Source organism: Seriola lalandi, unplaced genomic scaffold (genome assembly GCF_002814215.2).
Source record: "Seriola lalandi dorsalis isolate HSWRI2012SDOR001 ecotype SW California unplaced genomic scaffold, Sedor1 jcf7180002054311, whole genome shotgun sequence".
In the NCBI taxonomy this organism is placed as follows: domain Eukaryota; kingdom Metazoa; phylum Chordata; class Actinopteri; order Carangiformes; family Carangidae; genus Seriola; species Seriola lalandi.
Window position 1 is genome coordinate 735103 of NW_019524864.1, and position 24185 is coordinate 759287.

The 24185-nt window shown below is 42.5% G+C and overlaps 1 protein-coding gene across 1 annotated transcript in view; it reads left to right on the top strand.

Annotated features, from left to right (window-relative positions):
* Positions 1 to 24185, top strand: part of adam12a (ADAM metallopeptidase domain 12a) — a 72575-nt gene that overhangs the window by 14985 nt on the left and 33405 nt on the right. Inside the window, exon 4 of the mRNA XM_023406509.2 lies at positions 21188 to 21266. Coding sequence (XP_023262277.1) covers positions 21188 to 21266 — 79 coding nt within the window. The remainder of the gene's footprint in view (positions 1 to 21187; positions 21267 to 24185) is intronic.

The following is a 24185-nucleotide window of genomic DNA, read 5'->3' on the forward strand; positions in this document are numbered from 1 at the left end:
GGGGGAGGAGGGGGAGGGGGAGAAAAAAAAAGTGGTCCAGAATGAAATGATTTGAATTCAACCCCAACCCCCCTGGATTTATTTTTGTTTTCTCAGGTCTTCGTCAGTAAATATCGCTGGCAACATAACGCGAGCGAGGTGTGTGCGGCACAGCCGAGCACCACGTTTCTGCTGCACTGAGAGGTGAACACACTCTGTGAGTGTGTCTGAACTCACATCACCCCTGCAGTGTAGTAGAAGGGAGCAGAAGTTGCCTAAGAAAGCTGGGGGTGCATGAAAATTTTATCGCAAACAGCTTGAAATAATTACAGTTTTTGTTTCTGTTTTCTAGGAAGGATCATTAACTATTTGTTGGAAAAACAAAATCATCCTCAGTGTATTAAACAGCTCAAATAAAGGCCAAAAACAATAGAAAAACACATCTTGTAAGTCGCTGTGTTATACTATCTTGGCTTGGTGACTGACTTATTGTGGAGGTTAGAACTTTGATATTTGCTGTTATGTTTAGCCTTCAGCTTGATCCCCGTTGTAACAGTGTTGGCCCAATAAACCAAACTTCTTATTAAAAAGTCCAGTCAACAGCTGTAGGCAAAACGAAAATCCTCCACAATAAACTACACACTGACTTGTTATGGCCATTTCGATGTATGAAACTTAAATACTGAGATCTGAGCTTCAGCATATTCTCAGGCAGAATTCAGACGGTCTTATCTTTCCCGTCCATTCGACACCAGCGGCGTGCTGAGCTGTCACATACCATCAGTCTGTTCATGGTAAATCAGTGACTTTAACTGCGACAAACACTCTCAAAAGAGAAGTTATAAACTGTGGATTTCATACTGTGTTATTTGTCCTGATGATGGTTGTGTATAGTAAGTGACAATTTATCATGTTCCTCTTTGGCATCCTCTCAGTGGCAAAAAATGATAACACTGCAACTGTCACCTTATCTTTCGTGACTTTGTCTTTTCCCCAGCCTACAAATCATATTCTCCAGATGTAAAGGGCCAACATGCTTGTTTGTTACCCAACAAAAGTCGCATCATCACTTTTCTTTTTTTCAGTAAAAATGAAATGCAAGAATAACCAATCCAACTGAAATCATGACTCAAACGTAACATCGCAACTGCTAAAATTATTTTTTATTATTCTACTCATCATTTATTTTATTAAAAGGGACCGCGTGCAGCTTTCAACAGCAACGTCATCATTTGATGCACTGCACCAGATTATAGCTTCAAGCTAATTAGCGTGAATGCTGAGGCATCACACACTATTGTTATTCAAATCTTCAGATTTTACATCTGCAGGTCATATCAACAAATATTAAGTCAACCAGACATAGTACAGACCTACACACAATAGCGCGGTACAAATGCAAGTCAAGTAAAAGGGAGCCGTGAAAACCATAGAGTGTCAGTCAGTGAGACAGAGCTGAGGTTTTAAAGGGGCTGATAGAGCTGTAGTTACCTTGTCTCTTGGCATCAATATCTGAGAAGATGTTGGCTGCTTTGGATGTGCTTAAATGACTCTGATGTTGAACTGTAACATTTAGAAAGCCTGCAACATGATGAAAACTATTCTTCGCTGTACAGAAAGTGTCTGTGAGCCACTTCCTCGGTGCGTCTGCTCCTTCGGATTAAGGGCTGCAGAAGCAGGAGACACAGCGCCTCAGATAGTCCTACAACATCCCCTCTTTAAAAGCAGCCTGTTGATGGGATGGAACGGCCTCCTGCTGCCTGGTTCAAAAGATGGCTGCCTGAAACATCAAGGTGCCATTTTTTGCACCCATGTACTGCTGTTTCTTCAAATTTAAAAACTGCAGTAAAAATATAATCTGAGAGTTTTAGATGATAGTTTTTGAGTACGAACATCAAATCAACTTCTGTATACATAAGATAAGGCAGAAAGGCAGACTCGCAACATTGAAGGCCATTCTCGTCATTATGATCATTATCAGTGTATTCCTCTCATGGGAAATAGTCCAAAAAATTATCATACATGGACAGGAGAATGTGTTCTAGACAGTACCTTGATTTTAGCTGCCAGTATTTTTGTAAGAAATGTATTTTTAATCATTAACTACTGTATTCCTCTGTGGTTAGAATTGGAGAAACCAACAGTGGGGGAAAAAAAAAACTTCCTTAATGAGGAGTCTGATTTCACTGTTCACAGACAGACAACACAAACATGTTTTATTTTACAGTACACACTCCTGTGTCACGTGGTGACATCAAATCGAATGAATGATTCCCCTTTTTGCTGGGGACCCCCGGGAACCCTCTGAGGGACCCCTGTGGGTCCCCAGACCCCCGCTTTGACAACCTCTGTTTCAGAGGATCCGATCAAACTGAAGTCAGACACAAATGCTGTGTTTTCTCTGACCACACCATAAAAAGATAGGATATAAAACTACCTGATTGAACCCCATGTGGCTTTTAAAAGATTCTCCTGTCCCATCCTCTGGGTTCAGGTTGTCACTGATCAGCAGTGTAAGCACTGAACATCCCCCACCCTCCACAAATCAAAGTTCCTAGAGTGCAGCTGTTGACATGATGGAGGTACTGATAATAAAACATAGGTCCTGCTAGTGAAAATTAAATATTAAATATCAAACCTCAAACTTTGCTTCATCCCAGTGTCAGAGTAGAGATGTTCTCTTCTCAACACTTCCTGATGCAGATGACGTGAACCTGGTCGCTGTCATCCGCTGTGCCGAGTCTGAATCTTTTCAGATGAGTTTAGTTAGTAGAAAATGTCTAAACAGAAGCTTCACATGGCCTTTATTTCTCTGAAATAGGACGTCTGCTCTTTATTACCTAAAGGTTAAGGTCCTTTATTACAAGACTCTGAACCCGGCTGCTCCCAATGAGCCAGCTAGTGTGGTTTTGTGAGTGTGTGTCTGCGCGTGGGTGAGTGAGAGGCTTTGTGAAGCACTTTGTCTTGCCGAGGGAGAAATGTGGTGCACTCTATGTATACTGTACATCCATTTACCATTCCATAGAGGTGTATTCGTTTCTTTTTTTTTTCATGTAAGCAGAGGCTTTCCTTTATTTCAGTCACAGCTTGTGCTCATCTACACGAGTGGGGACGGTTGTTGAGCTCTGACCTGTGGGTATGGAACCGCTCCTGACCAAGCTGTTGTCGCAGCTCTTGCTGCTTTGTGGCTTTGGATGGGAGGCCTCCAGCCATATCAAGAGGAGTCCCAAGCTGAGCAGGCAGCATGCTCTCCATCCATGTTTCCCTTTCTAATGGACTGCAGGATCAGTGAAAGGAGGCCTGGGGCTTGTCAGCTCGGTGGAGGATGTTCGTAGTTGCCTGCACTTGGGGTTTCTCCTCATCGTGTTGTTTAGCCTTAAGCATGAGGGGCCTAGAAGGTTGGCTATCCATCTTTTGGAGTCTTTTGTACTGCAAGACGAACAGACAGAAAGGAAGATGCACATACACACATTGTAATCTGGCTCTTTCCCCTGGACAGAGGTTCAAGCTGAGAATATGTTTCCTATCTCTCTGGCATTTGGAAGAACAGTAGAATTCAGCCTGGACAGTATCCAGACACAATTTGTCCCAGTTCGCGTATTTGGTTTTAGGGATGTTATTTAACTCCATATCTCAGACGGGACTTGCTTCTGGCCTGTGACCTGTTGCTTCTCTCAATGAAGACGTCCTTGTGTTTCAGTGAAAACATGCACAGGAAACAGCCTCTCCTGGGGACCTGCACAAACAAGAAGGCGAAAGACGCTGCACAAATAACCAACCCTTTCTGGACATCCCTGTGACCTCCTTTGTAGAGTTATTGTCCTCGGGTGCTGAGCCACACGCAGAAAGTTTAAGGAACGTCAAACCCCAAAGACACCCATGTGTATCAAATCCGTCCTCTTGTCGTTAAGCCAGGAGTGAGACAAGGAGTGTATCAAATCCCTCCCCAAGTCATTAAGTCAGGAATAAAACAAGATGGAAAGTCCTTTTCCCATTTGGGCTTCAGGGCTTACTCAAGGTGAACGTTTTAATATGTGTTTATTAGAGATTTATATGTCTGTAATAACTACTTCATCATCTTTACAGGATAAGGTTTCTGAGCATGTCTTTTGCGGATAGTCAGTGCAGCTGCAGCTCTTTGCTTCACGGTCAGTTCCTGTATTGATCGATTACAATGTTTGACCAGTAAAATCATTTTTTATGTGTTCAAATCTTAGTTTTAAACTTTCAACACTTTTTCTATCAATTGTGAATGTGATTTTACCTCATGATAAAAACTGTCATTCTTCCTGAGTCCACACTTCTCTGATGATTAATAAGTGATTAATAAGAATAGAAGCGCCCTCTTGCTAAGATCCTATTAAGTACTTTGTTCCCATAGTTACCTGCAAGCCCGAGGTCCTTACATCCTCTCATTGTGGAGCAGGAGAGAGAAAGTGTATGAAGAATAGCACAATATGAGAAAAGAGGGAGGTGGTGATTTGAAATATACTGTACGTGCTTCTCCTGCCGTGCTGCTGTTATCGCTATGGAGACGACATCTAATGACAGACTTGCTCCTGATTATCTTATCTGTATCCAGGTCAGGAGCACAATCAGCTCGTCCTCTCACATGTTAGCCGAGCATTCCCATCACTAATAGAAATGTATAGTGGGCGAATGAGTCCTGTACCGTACCTCATTGTGGAGAGAGCAGAAGCAGCCCAGCTTTTTTTTTTCTGCAGACAAACATAGCTACACATGAACTTTCTTTCATCAGCAAGATTCAAATACACACACACACACACACACACACACACACGCCGTGCTCTAAAAAAAGAGGCACCAAACGTTATTTCCCAGCGAAGGATGCGCTGAGGTTAGCTCTAGCCTTTGTACCTTCCTTGTTACCCTTGTGGCTGCAAGGCCATGATATACTGTGATTCATTAGTTTCAAAGACAAGCCTTGGAATTGGGCTCGTGTCTGTCCAGAGCCTGCGCCTTTTAACTGCTTCCTTCAAACGGGAATTTTTTATTTTTATTTTTTATTTTTTTGGAAGGAGCTTTCCTCTTTTGAATTACCTTCTCAGAAGCTCCAATTATTTCCCAGCTTAGAGCAGTGATTAATAAGGTGGACTCGCCCCTCCATGTTCCTAATTAATTAGGAGGCACCCGGTAACACTGGAAAGCTCCAAGAATGGCTTGTCCCTTCCCTCAGGATGGAAGAAGAGTGAGATGCAAATGCACGGTGTCCTTTTTTTAAAGTTGTGTTTTGTGTGTGTCTGTATAAATGCATTTTTACTTTCTTCTTCGTAGCTAACCTTTAAGCTCTCTTCAAAGTCCAACAACAATGGAAACAATTCACCGATGTCACTCCTGCCTTCATTTGGCCGTTTCTGCTCAAACAAAACTAAGTACTTTAATTTAAAATGAATCCTTATGTTATCAACGAAAAAGCATTTTATTATGCTTTTTTTAAGATATCACTTTTTGTCACTTCTTTGAAATCACATAAAAAAAAAAGTAAGTGGTGTGTTTTTTTATGTAGCGTTCCCCTACAGACATATTTTAAGACATACAAAAATACTCAGTTTTGAATAATAATTTCTGTCTGATGTAGTTTTTCCACAGAAACAAAAAAAATGCATCTACTCCTTCCATTGTCAGTGTATACAGGCACTGGAGGCTTCACGTTTCCACCACACTGTTTGCACGATTGGCTCCGGACTAGTTATGACGTCACAAATGTTTTAAGATGTGCACCGAGAAAACTTTGCCCCTTCTGTAAAACAACATGAAGCCAAACATCCAAGTATAGTCGCAATAAGCAAAACATATTTTTCTTGAGTGGAGGGCTGCTTTAAGTATAAAACTTAAGAAAATGAATGACTGAGACTCGCTGGCTTGTTAGAAAAGACTTTTTGTGCCTTATAGGGGTCTTCCTCTCTCTACTCTGAGCCTTTTTCCAGACGGACTACAGGGGTCTCAGGACTCCAGCTGGTAGATTTATTCCTCATCCTCTCTCCCTGTACCACAAAGTCCACAGCCAACTGAAACCTACTGTAAACAGCAGTTTCTCTCTGGAGGATGAGCCATCGCTCACCTCAGGGCGCTGCAGACAAAGATGCCCTCGTTTTGCGACGATTGTTATTGAGGCTTGGTTTAACGGCCTAATGTTCGTGCATTTGAAATTAAAACAAAGTTAAAACTTGCTTCTTTAAACATGAGGCTGCGACCAACCTGTTACGCTGAGGTTTTCTGGGTACCGCCGTGTAGGTAGTGCTCAGGATTTCAGAAACAAGAGGACTGATTTTATCATAACGGCAAACAGAGAGACAAATAGACCGACCTCACCCTGTTGTTTTCCATTTTTTGTGTGAGTCACGGGAGTCCTTTTTTTGCATTATTATGAACCTGGTGTGCAAGACAGATTCTGGTGTTAAAGTAACAGCTTCAAGGCTGAACAGTAACCCGTTTTTTATTTTACTAGTAAATGCCAGTCTGTTATTTTAAACAGGCGCCTATGCGTCTTTTAGGATAAGGTTGCATTAAAAGTTATGAACAGAGGGGATTTTGAGGGTAGACTAGGCTGCGTGTTTCATTTTCATACCTTTATGTAACTCCTGTCTAACATTTAATAGAGCATAATGTAGGGCTTTATTCGCGAGAACATTTATTGCAAGACTTCTCAACATATTCCAGACGGCTGATAAAAAGCAAGCACGTATTATTTTCAGCTCCCCGTCCTTCTTGTGAATGTTCAGAAAAATGATTTTCCTTAAGTATTAACATTAACCTCAGGTTTTATCCATCTGTGTCTGCTCTGTCCTCCACCACCGCTCGATCAGACATGGCATTTAATGGCATCACATTTTGTTTTTGCGTCACTCTGTTGAAATGACTAGAATGAATATTCTCTTTGAATATGAAGGCAGAATAAGGTGTCAAAAGCTGTCATTAGTGAGGTCCCTTATGATACTGTTGCCTTTCAAACATGTATTGCAACATGTTGTAACACATTAAGGCAATAGAGAGCACCTGTTTTTTTTAAGTGTTCATATCCATAAAAAGATATATTTGTGGTTTTAAGTACTAAAAAGCATCTCAATGTAGTTTTACATTTCCTCTCTCAGGCTTCTCCCTGGAGTTCTAGCAACAACAGGTCAGTGTCAGGCTCTGAGCCTCTCTTCTGATTGGCTGACTGTTTTCTGAGTGACTGAATAAAAATATAGCAGATTTCAGGTAAACACTCAGAGAATTCACATCCTGCAAGGTTGGATGGTGGGTCCAGGTGGGCGGGGCTTGGGCCATCGCTGAGAGTCCTGATGGCTGGTTTTAAGGCTCAGTTTCTGATTACAGGCTCTGCGCATTTCTCGGTGACTGAGCGCTTGGATACTTGAGCAGTATTAATATAAAACCTAGTCCTTTATTGTAATCAAAAAAGACATGTAAATCTCACTTTATACAATATGGGACCTTTTTAAAATTGCATAAATACTGGATATTCGCTTGCACACTATTGTAAAAAGACGATTGTTTTTTTTAATCATAAAACTTTCACCCTACAAAGAAATGAGCGAATAACATTTTCTGGTGTGCTTCCTTATGTTGATCACTTTGTTTGCTCGTATTTTAGGTTTTAAAATTAAAAACACAAATCAATGGAAATTCATTATGCATTAGATTATTCACTGTGAATATATGACAACAATTACCAAACTTTTTCACGTTCAGAAAACAGTAGCACAAGTGTACGACACAGTCATTTAAATGTCTACAAATGACAAAAAATGCCCAGAAAGACACTGCAACATGCAAACGTGACTCTAAAAGAAAATGATTTTGTAGCACTGAAGATAGTTTTAGCCTCTGTTAGCTGTGGCCCCTCTATCCTCATCTTTCTTTTGTGTGATCTTTCCCTCAGATTATCCGTCTTTCCGTGTTTTCCTCTGGCTCACAATCTCTCCCTTTCACCTATTTAAGCAAACACTCTCCATAAATTCAAGTGAAATCTCATTTTCTCAAGGCTCTGGGGTGCCAAATGGAATAAACAAAAGCAGCCAAAGTTTTTGACCTTCTGTGGCTGCTGACCATAAAGATAATCAGTCCGGCTTCACAGTCCTGGCTTCCATCCTCCCTCTGACAGACAGACAAATAGATTTGCCGCAGTTACAGTGTGAGTTAAAGTCAGCCGGGAGGGAACGCTCGCTCTGCTTGACCTCCATCCTGTTCTCTCCGTTCTCACAGTCCACTGACCTTCCTATGACCAGCTCTCCCTGCGTGTTGGGGTCACTGACTGAGCGAAGAAGCCACGCGTGGTCATCAGTCAGACGGTCAGATTTGGGCTGAAGGAAGCTTGTCTCTTTCAGCTGATCTTGCTGTTTTTTTTTTTTTTCCTTCCATCTGTTGCCCTACACATGCTCACGCAGAGCAGTGTCCTTGTGAAAAATGAATGCTGGATGGAAAGCAAAAACAGCATCCGCTCTAGTTGACTAGCACAGCAAAAAAAAAAAAAAAAAAAAAAAAACAGCAGCAGTTTCCCCTTCTTGCCCTAAAAAAAATAAAAATATCTTGCCCTAAAAAAAATCCCTGCTGATGAACCTCTCCAAAAATGGCAAATTCATCTTCATTTTTTCCTTTTGTGTTCCTGCGTTTGACTCATTTAGAACTTCAAATCCGTGCAAGACTCAATGGGAAACCTGTGTAGGAGTTAGAGTTCAGATGCCTCTTTCATCGCTAAATTTAGCTTTGTGATAAAAGGAAATGGTGCAGAGAAAGTCGGAGACCTGGAGCACGAAGTCTTCCCCCGACTCCTTGTCATGCAGAAAGCAGATGCTTTTCGTTTCCCATCCCACTCGTCATTAAGGTTACGACTCTGTGGCCCCACGGTGCCGAGAGATGGACACACAGGGAGTCGACGGAGGCAGAGGAAGGATGTGTGATGACTGGAATCGGACTGTTTTTGCTTCGTCAGATGAGGTGTGAAGTCGGTCGGCCTTCTCCTCTGTCTACCTGCCTCCGTGTCTCTCCTCTCCTCACTTATTTTCTTGCCGTCAGCAACTCCCTGCTGGGATATGGGACACGGCAGGGTCTCCGCTGGTTGGCCCCTGTACTCCTCCTCACTCACTCTCACCTAATCCCTCCAGCGCTGGGGACAGGAGTGAGCTGCCAACAACAATAGGAGCTGCCAGGGTTTGATAAAGAGGCTGTGGACTGCTTCGGGGTGCAGGAACCCTGTGGAATCGAGGCCCGACTCCGTGACACAGTTGCCTTAAAATCATCAACCGAGTTTGGTTTCTGAGGCGCAGGGGTCATGGGCAGGTTGTAAATTCACAGAGGGTTAAGCAGGAAACTGCATTTGTTGACACATGAGCTGAGAGAAGAGCTATAGGTTGTCCTTCCTGAAAAACAACGAGGCATGTATTTATTTGGCAGGAGCAGATCCAGTCGTCTGATGTAGGAACATGGCTGCTGCTGCTGCTAACGACGCTCAGGGCATGTCCTCTGTGTTTCTTTCTGAACATTCGGGGATGTTGAAGGAGTTAAAGGAATATTTCAACACATTTCATAGTTTGGGAGATACTTTTATTCGCCTTTCTGACAAAGGTTACATGAGAAGATCGATACTACTCATATCTGTCAGTTCAATATGAAGCTGGAGCCAGCAGTCTGGAGACTTGTCATCACTGTGAGGTTTCCAGACAAGAAGTGGAGACTCCAGGAAGACACTACACCCAACCAGGAAATACTCCCGCACATTAATCCCCCATACTGTCATAAACTGACAAATCTACCTTCCAGTCTTTGCTTTAAAAAAAACAACAAAAGAAATGGAGATGTGACTTGTTAATTAGGGAGCTTTAGAGAGGGTGTTACCCCCCCCCCCACCACACACACACACGCACACATTTATGCTAAGCTAAGCTAACCAGCTGCTGGCTCTAGCTCCATATTGTACACACACATCTAACCCTGGGTAAGAAACCAAACAAGCATATTAGCCAAACTGTCAAACTGTTACTTTAACATTGTACAAGTACAAATGTCTCATGGTGGAGTATCTCATTGGAAGGTTCCTTGTATTTTTAAACTCAATATATTCAAATTTTTCCATTGAACAAATAAATAAATGATTGAGTAGATTCAGCATTGTGGAGGCGGCCCATCATCAGACCTTCAGGTCGGGGAATAGAATTAACGGAAAATACAGTTGAAATCTTGAAACCATACCTATAAAAAAAACCCTGAGGGGCTTGTGCGTGACTCATGACCTCAGAATTTCTATAATCATGGTTATTGACCTCGTCTGGTGATTGATTTTTGTTCATGAAAATGAATGAATGGACACTCTGTGTGTGGATGCAAATCAACCGTGATCACCTTCTTTATTTCTGCTCGATGGGTCGTCGATGCTGTGGAAAACAATGAACGAGCCCCAGCTGTGTGCTCCGTCTGCGCACGCCGCCGTCTGATGTGATGTTTACAAACTACTCGGTGAGCCAATAAGAGAGAGCCAATAGCTTCTTTGGTGGATCAGCTGAGCAACAGGGCCTGCATCCCTTAGAGGGATCAGAGGAGCGCCGAGGATCAATGAGTTACCGGTGCTTTATTGGGAAATCAATCGCCAACTTTTAGCAACAGGGTGAAATGTCAGCATTCACCGAAGAAATCAGCTGTAATGAAAGCTGGGAGAGGTCCATGAAACTTATGGTGTCGCTTAACAAATTGGACATTTAATTCCTTATGTTGGTACACAGACCACACCTGTTGCAAATGCATGAGGGTCCTGACCTTGCACATTACACTAAAGATTCATTTCTCTTTAAATAATTCAGTTGTTTTTGTTCCGTCTCCTCCAAGTCTGATCTTGCAACCTTCTCCCGTCAGTCTTCTCCTAAAAGAACACGGGGTCAGGGTGCGAACGCAACCCCCCCCCCCCAAAAAAATACATCAAGATCCGACTTTTACTCGAAAGAGGGAGGACATCTCTCTCACTGACACAATCAGAGGGGGTGAAAGACATGAAGGGTGGGGAGAGTAAATTTGTATGCAGTCCTTAATTGTCTGATTTCCCTGAGGGTGCGTGAGGCAGGGCCGGAAAAGAAGAGGAGGAGGGCGTACAAGTACAGACAGGTTTAATTAATTGAAATACTGCTTTTTTTTGTATGCGCGTTTACCTTGTGAAAAGAATGATAGTCTTGATTGTTTGAAGTTCCCTAGTCGCTCATTAGTTCAAGCATGAGCTTGCAATGAATATAGATGCGTGAGCTGCGGGCCTTGGGCCAGTTCTTTGCAAAACATTTGAATTAATGGGGAAAGCTCGAAGCTGTTGTATTAGCATGACCCGTCCTGAAAATGACTTTGCATTCACCCCGTCTCGGCACCTCCTCCCATTCTCAGCCTTAACCCACATAATGATCTAAAAAAAACACATGCATACACACACACTCACACGAGCAAAGCAAAGCAAAGCAAAAAAAAAAATGTTAGAGAGAAATGTGTGATGCAATTAATTGTTTTGAAGCTGCACATGAAGCTTATTTTTTCCTCTTGGAGTGTATTCACAGAGGGGAATATAAATTAAATCTAGCAAATTTCCATCTGTGGGCTTTCAGTATTTCCTGATTTTGCTACAGGCTGGAAGACATGAATATCAAGAAGTGTCTTGCTTCTAGTGGTAAGAAGCCCACTAGCCCAGATTTCTGTCTCTACCTCATTATAATGGAGGTGAATGAAATTTTGTTGTAAAGAAAAAAAATAAGCTTTTTTCTAATAGTAGTGTTATTGTTAGAACCCAGATTATTAGGACTATTTCTACGGTAGAAAGTAGCTCCAGTGAAAACACTAGGGTGAAGCAGAAAATTTTGTTTCAGAGTTCAAAATACTTGAGGAAAGTATTACACTTCTATATTTCCTGTCTGATTTTGCAATGCAGAATGCACTGAGAGTTGAATAAGTAGTTTAAGAAATCAGGCGGGGGTGGTGGGGGGATTGGGGGGTGGGGTGTTGTGGTTTGCTGATAGTGTTGAAAGAAAAGAATGTGTTGCATGATCTATAAGCCATGAGCCTGTTGTAGCCTATGTGGAGCACAAACACGATCCGCGCTGTGGAAACGGCACATGCAGTGATGCGTGCATGTGTACAAGCGCACGCAGACGCTCCCGCACGGACGCACATAAATCACACTGAGCTACCAGCACAAGCACACAAGCAGGGGACACACACTCTATCTCCCTCTCTCTCTCTCTTACCATCTCTCTCACCATCTCTCTCCCACACTCCAACACCCCCACACACAGACACACAACCGGAGCTCGTCCTGAGGGAGATGAAGAGACAGAGCAGAGGCACACTCTCTGCCACAGAGGAACTGAAGGCCCGGGGGCAGATAGGAGTAGAAAGAAGGATGAAGGATCTCCCCTCCAGTGATCCACAGCAACAAAGGCGATTTGAGAGACTGCTGCTTTGGCACCCGGTATAATTAGTTTCAGATAAAGATGTCACTATCCCATGCCACAAAAAAAAAAAAGAAGGAAAAGAAAAATCCACCTGGGACAAACTGCCAGGATTTTTTATATTTTTATTTGTTTTCCTACCAATTAAATTTAATTGTTATCACTTGTCTAATTGCAAACATAAGGAATATTTAAGCTTCATATTCTACTTGACCTGAAGTGGAACATTTTGACTTCACACTGTGCAGATCAACTGCCTTTGATTAGTCACATGTGATTACTTTTCCCTTTCCCCCGGGGATCGGTGATATCATGAGCAATAAAATGACTATTAATGTCTTTTTTCTGAGACATAAAGAGAGGGCTTGCCCTGCTGTAAGGCGTCGGTGAGCGGAAGATAATGATTTGCTGGGTGATCGTTGTCATAGACACCGTTTGTCCCAGTTGGCGTGCGCATGAGTGCCTTCGGGTGACAGACACTGTGGGTGTAAGCGAGAGCCAGATGTGACATGATGTCGCATGTCGACAACAGGCAGAGAAACAAAAGAGGGATCGGACGGGTCTGTGTAAAAACAGCAGACTTCAGAGTCAAAGTTTCACTTTTCTTGTAGTTCCTCTGTTTCAGACTGTTTCTGGTTACGCCTATGTGACTTTTACTACATGCCTGAGATAAGTCATACAACCAGACAACCATGAGGAGTGAAATAAACATGGATTTTTTTTTTTTTTTTAAGCGTTTAATTCCATTTTCATTGTTCTTGTCAGGCTGGAATGATTAGACTATGTGTCACTCCACATTGAGCTGTGGTGCAGTGATAGACGAAGTGTTCCCATAATATGGTGAGGCAGCAGCACGTGTGCTGAATGTGAGGGACAGCTGATAGAAAACAAGTCCTCATACCTAAATGACATGTTTGTCCGTGCCTTCCAAGCACATTACCCATGTGACCGCTCCAAGAACAACTCATGAACGTTTCCTGGTCCGCCCCCCGCTCCTCCCAAACTGTGGTTGAAATCTCATTAAGTGAAGGCAACTGAAACTGCTGCTTGGTTAAGAACGTGGTCATGGTTACCAGTCCCTATCCACAAAGAGCTCCTGCCTAAGAGCTTTTGTGGTGTTGAAACAGTATCATGCCAGTTCCACCTTTTCTTAGAGAGTCATTATTCTTGGAATGGTAAGAGCTTGCTTCATGGGAAACAATAACCACAGGTCTATCTAAGGCTACATCCACGCTACTCTGGAGATTTTGAGCCCCTAAAACAGCCGTTATGGAAATGCTACTGGTCCTGTTTTAGTTTGAAACCTCGGGGGTTGTGTTGTAGTCCGGACGGGCAAAAACTGAGACCACTGGAAACGATGGCGTCAACACCCACGTTTGACCACAATTTGGTCTTGTCAGCCTCGACTACCAGGAATGAATGCAACATGGATAACGAATCACAAGCATTGCTGACCTTGTTGTCTTTGCTAGCAGCTGCTGTGCAGTTTCTTTGCTGTTCCTCGTTGGTTGTATTTTCTGCAACTAACCAACTGCGCGGTAGGAGAACCGCTTCCTGTTTACACCTGTACGCGCATACCCGGTGTCTGATGAATGGTCATGTGAGATGTGTTTTCAGGTGTGGAGATTATTTCTGGTTGTGTTGGTGAGGACAGCCTTCTGATCAGTATGTCCACACCAGATGATTCCTGGAAATGTGAGGTTGCTAACAGCACACCTGTTTTCTCTCTGGTCTTTCTCTATTTGTTGGTCCACTGATCACAGCATCTTCACTTGATGTACATACTCCGCCTTTTTAGCTGCGTAGTTGAAGCGGCGAGAAAAGATATTAAAACATTTAAGAAACTACACAGTCTATTTCTGATAGTTATCCACAGACTTGTGTATATTAGTGTAGTCTACATCTTCATCTTCACACTTTATCAAAGATCAGTGTTGCATTTCTGCCCTAATTCCAATTATCTTATCCATTGTTGGGCTGGTATTCATCATTTCGTCTCTGTAATTGGGATCCCGTGGAGTCATCCATCACGCAGACATTGCACAGAGATGACACTTTATTGATTTCACGGGGCATGCCTGGGCTTAACCACATCAATCTCTAGGTGACAGTCACTGCAATAATTGCGTGCCACTACTGCTAATGGCTATTCTGTTTGACCATCTCGCTGACCAATTAACCGCCCCGAGATGCCACACAGGTGTAAAGAATCATAATAAGGCTGTATGATGGGTTGAAACCAGGACAAAAACCCAACCAGACCTGCTTTTTCAGTGTAAAATAAACATGAGAACCTTTTCATTTTTGCGTTTTCAACACAAGCCTAAACCCCGCACTTTTATTTTTGTCTGTTTTTGCCTCAGCACCTTTGCTGCTGGACTGAATTGTTGCCCTTAGAGCCTGGTGTGCCACGGAGCTGCATGTTAGATCGCTACTGAACATGGCAGCTTATATAAATGAAGTCAAAACCATCTGCCTTGACTTTTGTTACTCTTATTTCCCTTTCCTCCCTCCTTCTTGGGCAGAAATCATTGGCTAGCATGCTCCAACGGGTCTGTTCATGACATGCTTCGTGAAGACTGGGAGTTGCATTGAGCTCAGGGTAAGCAGGGGGAATTCTGCTTCTCTGCTCTACTTGGCACTGGCCCGCAACACTGCCTGATGTCAGACAGATCACAGCCAGGAAGACTGGCCCTCTTCCCTTGCTCCTGGAAAAAAATGTTTCTAACACTCAGACAAGGTTTTTTTTTTTTTGGTCTGGGAGGGGGAAGGTTTGCACTAATGTAGGTTTTCATGCACATGATCCCACTTTTTCCCCACTTTTTCCAAGTGAAGCTGGGTTCTTGCCACTTGCCACATGAAAGCAGAGGGACATTATTACTACCACATTGCCCCATGAGTCCCTATGTTGAAATGTAATGTACTAATTGGAGCTCCTAGATTAGGTTTTACGAGAAACGTATTTCTTTGATGATGATTTCATCTGCTCTAAATGTTTATATTTACATCTGTTCTAAATAACTTCCCGTTACAGAACAGGGCTTACAAGTGTTAGAGAGCTACCAGCTCTCCAGAGGCCTCATGCCTTGCTTCTCATTTATCATAGTTAACGCTAGGATTTGTGCAGAAGTCCCTGATGAGGTTGTCTGATTTTAATGAGACACATCGGAGCCTGTGACCGGGAAATCACTGGACACTGATCCGGTTTGTTTTCCAGCAATGGTAATGAAAACTATGGTGTCAATGTAATGACCATAGCAAGGAAGTCTATTAAGCATATTCACATTATTTACACCATTGTCACATAATGTCTAATGGTGCGCTGCAATTGAACTGGAAAGTCGGAATTCCCGAGTTCTCAGTCTGAAAATTTCAGCTGGAACACCCCCTGAAGTCGGAGTTTCGACTTGGAAAGTCAACCTGGGCCTCAAAATCCAAGATGGCTGATCTGCACATCAACAAAAGTGAAAGCTGTGGTAAAATGCTGTTTATTATCACTCGTGTCTCGGTCATACACACAGTACCGTCCAACTTCTATCCGTGGACATGTTTCTTCGCTGTTTTTATGCGCTAACTACAGCGTAATGCACTGATGTCAACTGGCAATGCTAACAATATCGACAGCAAGCGAGCAACAACACGACAAGCTTCCGACTTGTACTAGAACACGGACAACTCTTTCAGCTCCGACTTCTGAGGTAAATAGAGCGCAGTATGAGTCCTAACCTTTTCTTTGCTAAGCCTGGTTGGATACCTTATCAAGAGAACAGGGAGGGCAGTTCAAAACTCATTAGTGACCACTGACTGAAAAATTGTCTATTGTCTATTCTGCCAAATAGAACAGATCTGTGATGCCCACACCATGAGCGAGCTTGACTCTACTACAGTGTATTTTTCCCCACACTTTTGTCTCTACATGTCTGTATTTAAGGCACCTGACGGCGTTTTTTCGCCTGGAACAATTTCTTTCTCACAATAAGGTTTTCTCTTCCTCGTCTTGGCCTGTAGTCACATAATCAATTCAGCGTTTTGTTGTTCTTCCAAGATTTGATCAAAAGTGTCCCAAGCAGTTTGAACTCTCCTCTCTCCCATGGAGAATGTGTTTTTATGGCCTGTGCGTGACTGCGGCTCAGCTCTCGGTATGTCTGTATGCTTCGGTGCCACGAGTTTTCAGGACAAGACTACATGTACAATCCTGTGTCATAATCAATAAAAAGAAAAAAAGAAAAAATTATGTCACATTAGCATATGAAAGCTGAAAAATTCTTTCTTCAGCTTGACTGCCCAGTGGAATGTTTGACTTTCAGTCAGGACCTTTTCTTTCTAGGTCATATGCAGCACAAACCTACAAATGAGACCTCCCTTTTTGCCTTTGATTGATTAGGTTCTGACTCCAATCCATCAAGCCTGTTGCAATTAATGTATCTCACACACACATCTCCATTTACTCCCCTCACATACAAGCAGAACAAACATTAACAATGAAGGAACATGGAACAGAAAGGTGGAATACATTGATAAATCATCAAAGAGATCCATTTTTCCAGTGTTAACATGGTCGTATTGTCTCAATTAGAACATACACAGCAGGGAATGTGTTGGAACTGTTAGTCATGACATTTATTTCTTTTTGTGAATCTATTCCATTTAGATAAGACGATGCGTAAATCCCAGTGTTATTTCTCTATACAAAGACGGGCAGATGAGACTGACAATGTTGAAGAGATACAACAGAAAAAATATGATAATTGAATGCAGGAAGAACAGAAGTGACATTTAGTAGCTGGCACTCAGGATTAGCTTGAAGTGACTTCATTGTCTTTCTGTCTGCATTGTCAAATCTACTGACAGGCAAATCTGACTCTTTTCCCGAACCTAATATATTTTCTTTCGAAAAGTTATTTTCATCCTGGAGACAGCGTGACAAGATGTAAACATAACAACTGTAATTATGGGTATTGCACCTGTCTAACTGCTGCAGAGAAGTTAGCAAATATTTATTTGTCAGATTTTTTAGGACAACTTTATGCAGCAGCAGAAAAATCTCAGTGATATGATCTCCCGTTGTGACACACTTGCAGTTATTGTGGCTGTTTTAGGTGTCAGGCTGCCTGCACACGGGGCAGGTTTTGGTGGCATTAACGGCCGGAACGTGGCATCTTCTTGTTGACTCGTGGTGCCTCTCCCCGATGCCGGCTCCCCGTCAGTCAAATGGAGCCCTGCTGGGGTACTATCCCGTGGGTAATGAATTCTAAATGGGGGGCGCAACCCCCAGTCCACTTCCTTCCCCCATGCCTCATTAACTTACCACTGATTGATAAACGGTGAGCTGCTGCTGCCATGTGGGGCAGGCAGCTCGTGGAATTAGACAAATTATATAGTTGACTGGGGGGAGTTCATCACTCAGGAGGGATGAGATGCACCTACAAGTATTTCTGTGCTTTTTTAACTCAGTCTTACAAATAGTCTACATAGTGTTCCACTGTATGTTTTCCTGCATGTCCGTTGTGCAGATTGCAATTCTTATTTGGATGGGTTTATCATGTTTTAGTCTATTATTTGTGAAGGATTCACAATTTTTCAAGTCTGTCTTAAAGCCACATCTGAATATTGGTCTACTTGCATAAAAAATATCTCATTAAAGCATTAAAGTGTTTATCACAGTTGCCAGGAAATCCCTAATCTTAGAACCCATGACTGAACTAAGCAAATTTAGTTGCAAATCCACTGGGGCACTAAGGTCAGCATGTACAGTAAATCAACCAATGATTGGCAGTGACGAACCTCTCTTTTAGAACTCCTGGCCTCTCGTTTACTAATGATGGTCCATCTGTGACTTAATCAGTCAGCCGTTTTGCCACAGGCATGGCTACCACTGGCCTCTCAGTCCTATTTTTGGCACTTCTACTGCTTCATAGTACTTAGAAGATTTGAGAACATGCAAAGAAGGAAAACAACTTTTAGACTCTGTTCCTCTACCACTGCAAACGAAGCAGGAAACAACGTAAGAATGCCAATAACTATCATGATATGCACATGGGTACTTGTACTGCGGGACTAAAGTATGGTTAAAAGGTTTTAACTGGAGAAAGTGCCCTTGTTGCCCAGTTCATAGGTGAAACAATCTTGGATTTGAGCTGAGCTGCTGGTGTGAAAGCAATGTGACAGAGAATTGTGTATTCAATGGAAATCATCTCTGTCTAAATGGAGCTGTGCAGGGTCTGCTTTGAAAACTCTCCTTGCTGTTGCGTTCAAGGATGCTCTGACATTTGAGAGTGTCAGCTGAAACGTGCAGAAAGCAAAAGCAGGAAATGTGTTCTCCCTGTTAAACAGACTGGTGACATTAACAAATGTTTTTGTTGTGACCTACTAAGATGTGATCAGATACCCTGTAGTGGCATTAATTTATTTCCTGCAATGACTGTATTTCCTCTCCTTCAGCAAGACACTAACATCCCTCCCACGTTCATTCATTGAAAAAAGTAACATATGGATGACACATGGGCGTCTGCAACATGTTCTTGTATACCCACACTCTCCCAGAGTGTTGCAGACAAGCAGGGAGGCACACACATACACACACTCACCACAATGGATTGTCTGTTGCGGGCAGATGTTGAGGCTCTGTGTCCGACTGAGAGAGCAGACCTAATTAAGACTGAAGAAACACATCATTTTATTTGGCGCTCTCTACTCTCGGGCCTCACTTTGATCCAATGATTATTACCAGCTCTTTGGCTCTATAGAGGAGGAGAGGGCGGGGAAGCATTGTGTCTCATGCTGACAGCTCCCAAACAAAATAACCCCCCTCCCCGGGTTGTTACAGCTGACACTCCCAGCTGAGTTGTCAGCGGTGAGGTCAGTAAGAGAATCCAGCTGCCTGCTGAGGTTTGTTCCTCCGCTGTGGATTAGCACCAGCCAACCTTCTGCTGGTATCCTGCGGTGTAATACTGTACATGTGCTGGCTGTGTGTACAGTACGTGGACACATAAACACACTCATCCTCACTTGTAATCACGAACCCTCATGCTGTGATAATCGACCCACATTGCTTTATTGGATCTCACTTTGTTTGTTAATCGCTCTCTGCTGTTGATCTGTCGTCCCACCAGCTGAGTGTCCTTCCCTCCTCCAGAGAAAGAAGCGGTGCTTAGTAACCTCTGTAGGTGGCGAGAAGGTCAGCCAATATCATAGAATGGCAGTGATGGTATAGAGTTTTTTTTCTTTTAATCTTCGAGGTGCCAGGACAGCACAGCATATCACCCCATGCAGGCTTGAAAAGGCCACAGGAGGCTCTGAATGGTTTGTAGGTTGCTGGTTGGGGGACTTGAACAACAGTTACAATGGATTTTAATGAGCCACAGCACAAAATAAATGCATCAAAGCGTCCGCATAAACTTCTCAAAGCAAAAATATTGTAGCATAATCCACTTTTCCACTGTTTATCCATATGTTCAGTATGTTCCAAACACTCATAGTCTCTCTAAAACAGTTTTCCCCAAGATGTCTTGGCTACATACCATAGCTGCCTGCAAGGAGCTGTCCTCAGATTCCCTGATGTGGGCACGGTCTGATTTGTTTTCCCTAAAACAGAAATGACACAATGAGAGTTTTTGCTTTGAAGAGTTGGCAATCACTATAGCAGTCTGTTCTCTTGCCACTCCTCTCTTTTTGCTGACTGAAAAATGTAGAGAACGTATATTTTTACGCACAGGTGTTACTGCTCACTAACATTACGCTGGTTAAGGCTGCAGGGAGCTGGAGCTACTTTACAAATAAAGCCTTACAGCAGTTGCCCGGTGGAAAGCATTAACTGTGAAGCAATTATAGCAACTATTATTTATTTAAAAAATAAATTAGGTTACTGATTATCTTAATTAACAAGGCTAAGAGTTTACAGCCGTACTTGCAGCTCTGTGATGCTGCACGGCAATACATCGAGTTAAATGCTAATGTCGGCTAGCGTATGATGACAATGCTGCTAATGGAAGATCAACCAACAAGACCAGCCAATGCTGCCCCTCGAGCTATGCTGCTAACGTTAGCATTAGCAACTACAGCTTTGAGTCCGCTACCAGTAATGTCGCTTAAGCTCTGCTAGGCGCCACATTACCACAGTATTGCAGAAATGTGGTAACCATCTTTGTTCTACATGATACTGACCATTTAAAAAACTGCAAAGGAATTGTAAGAAAGACTGAGAGCAGTGCAGCATCCCTCTGTTTGCCTGTAACAGAGATTTGTTGTGTTGATTTATTGTGCTTTCTAGATATAAACTGTAAATGGATCACTTGATTACCTCAAAGAGTCACTTTATAGTGTTATTGATTCCCACCTGGGACAAAAAATGATTTCTTCACCATATTCCTGTCAGCATAATCTCCTCATTCGCATTTTTATCAGATCATACTAAAATGTCCATTTGCTCATTATTGTTTGCAGTGTGTAAGCTAATTACTGTTCTACCGTAGCACAATGAGTTATGGATTGATATTGAATGCTTCTTCATGGTGCATGCATGTGGCGTGAAAGTGGTTTAACGGAATACGCCACAGCAGCCTTTTTTATCCGTTTTCTTTCTCGATGCCTACAGCTGCTCGGTTCAATTTATGCTCTCCCAGAGCAGGGTTAAGTTTTAAATCACATCAGACTGTTTATCTTTCATGCAGGTCTGGAAGTGGTGGAATGGCCTAAGACACAGTGATTGATTTTTTTCAGATAAAGCCCCTTAGGGTCACTTCTGAGTGTTTGTTGTCTTTGTTTATCCTTTCTAGGGGGCTGTTTGCAAGTAACTACACAGAAACCCATTACCTGGAAGATGGCAATCCGGTCACAGGCTCTAACAACTTCACGGTATGCTTTAAACAACTTTTTTTATTCTTTTTTTTTTTTTTCTTTCTTTCTTTTTTTTTTTTTTATCAAAGCCAACACAATAAAACTTATGATCTTGAATCTGTGATGTTTTCTTCTTAATCACCCACCCAGCAGCTTTTATGAATATTGTCCTTTTATGGGAGTCTTCCTCTTGTCGAGTTCTGCTTCATTGTGCTCCTATTAGGGTCAGTGAAGAAGTAAAGAAAAATTGATGTTGCGCATAGACCTACTTTTTTAAACCTCCTGGAAATGGACAGTCTTGCGCATAAAGAAGCCCGTGTAGGTGAGCGGGCCCATTTTCGTTGTCTGCCAGCAGATTCATATTTGATGAAATAAAGGGTGGACCGAGGTCACAGAACAGACTCGGTTTGAGGGAACGGCGTGAGTCTTTTATAATGGATAAGCCTAAAACTGTCCCAAAAAGTGGTTTGTCATGCAGGTCTGCAAGAAAAAAACTGAATTAGTGAACAGCTACAGTACGTGCACTTCAGAAGTCACACTGAATGTGAAATATTCAGCACCTATCATTGCACTTAATGTCCCTTATACTTGTATGTTATATTAAGATTACACTTACTATCTAAAATATATCTGTAAAGTCTGTCAAATGACACTTTTGCCCCAAATGTCTAACTATAGATGTAAAGGGGTCACACAGAGACATGCCGTGCACAGCTTTTGACCCCAGCTCCAACAGGCTGCACTGTCATTCTTTTTTCTTTTTCATTATTGTTAATGAGTTCATTGCTTCCTGAATTGTATTTTTTTTTCCCCAACTGCTCAAGTTAGGCATGTGGGCTTCTTCCAATTTCTTGTGATTTGCGTCACTATGAATGAATATTTCTCATCTTCATTAAGCTCCGCAGAAAATGTTCTGCTCTCAAATACAATGGGTCTTTGAAAACATCCTCCATAGATCCATAAATATCCCTCTCTTGAAGGGTATTTATGAATATTCTTCTCTTGAAGGATGTTTTGGTTCAGAAACAACAAGGCTGTTTGGAAACAACATATGCAGCATACTGTAATGAATGCTGTGGCTGGATCATGTGGAACAGTTTCTGTGCCTCAGAGCTTCCACCTGCTCGCCTGATTTCAGGGGTATGATTATCTGCAGTTTGGAAAGCAATTAAATGTCTCATTTTTGTTCAGATAACCAGAAAGCATAATAATAGACAGCCTGTGAGGTCTGTGTACACAAAATGCGTGGCCTACTTATGGCTGAAATCCACAAAAGAGGAGATTAATGTAATTCAATAATGGCCAACCCACACAGTAAAAAATGAACAATGTTTTCCACTTGAGACTGCTGTGAGACCGGAGCTGGACCATCGCTGGCTGGGCTCGGCCAGCTCATCAGAATTGCTGCCATTCCAGAGCGTGAAGACAATGAGGAAGTTGTAGCAGGTCAGCTCAGGGGTGGACTCTGACTCTGAGAATCAACATCTTAGATAGCTAACACATGGCGTGAATTGATGGTTAGATGGATGCATAAATATTGGACTGAAACTATTGGGTGATTTCGCCATCAAGAATAACTGATTAATCAGAAAGCCCCTCACACTTGAGAGGCTTGAACCAGCAAATGTCTCATGTTTACATCAGCGATTTTGTGTCGTACTCCACATTGATTAATCAACCAATCAGTTCTGCACTAAATAGATGGGTAGATTAGCTGTTGGATGCATGTACCAAATGATCAGCGGCAGTAACCAGGATCTACCTGCTCTGTGTCATACCAACCTGGGAACTAACTGACCTCCTCTCATTCCTCACTCATGACCACAGCCAGCTCTTCATGGGAGGGTCTTTTTTACTGGAAACAACCAGATCTTGAGAGAGTGATCCGTAGTTAATTTATTTGTCCTGCCGGCAGGGAGGAGACTGATATAGTGATCTGGGCAGGGGATCTAGAGGGTTCAGTTCTGTGTCAAAGGCAAGGTACTGCTGGGAGTGACTTCAACATGAGTCAGCCCTCCCTGCCTCCCTCCCTCGGTTCCCCTCTGTCTGTTTCACATCCTCTCCTTTTCTCACTAAATCCGTCCATATACAATACAATAAATTAGTGCCACGTGCTGTAACAAAAGCCATCTACGGGGAATATGAATATCTAGCATGGATATTCAGGAGTTAACTTGGAATAATAAATGCATAGTTATGATAAACAATGTTCACGCCCGGGTTGCCTCCCTCAATAACCTGGGTATTAGTTATTAATCTTCCTTTTTTTTCAAGATCCGAAGGCGTGAGCACTTTCCCATCTCATTTCTTTCTGCAAAAACCTTAGAAACAGAAAGTCTATTCCTATCCCTTATATCGATGCATCACAGTCATGATCTCATCAAAGAAACATGAGGTGGTAGCATTAACTCAGTGTAATAAAACCAGCCCTCTCCTCCCCACTGCACTAAAATTTCATATTTCATGTAATGGGCTGACGTGTCTTTGCACCTTTTTACCTCACTGTAATGGATTGTTCTCTTTCTGTACACCTCTAGGTGGAGATATGGAAAGTGGCCAAATAGGTGATTACTTGCAAGTTTTTGGGTTCACTTCTTGAATAAGATAAACATAAGTATGGGTGAAAAAATGTGATCTCAGTGACTCTGACCATGTGGCGGGATTGTTGGTGCAACGATTTCTGAAACAACAGTTTGTTGAGTTGACTCAGAATGGTGCGAAAAGCATAAAATATCCAGTCCTGCAGACGGAAACACCTTGTTGACGAGAGAGGTCAGAGGAGATTGGGCCAGACTGGCTAAGGTAACTCAGATAACCACTCTTTACAGCTGTGATAAGCAGTAAAGCATCACAGAATGCACAACGTGTTGAACCTTAAGGTGGATGGACTACAGCAGATGAGGCCACTGGTCTGGTTCCACTCCTGTCAGCCATGAA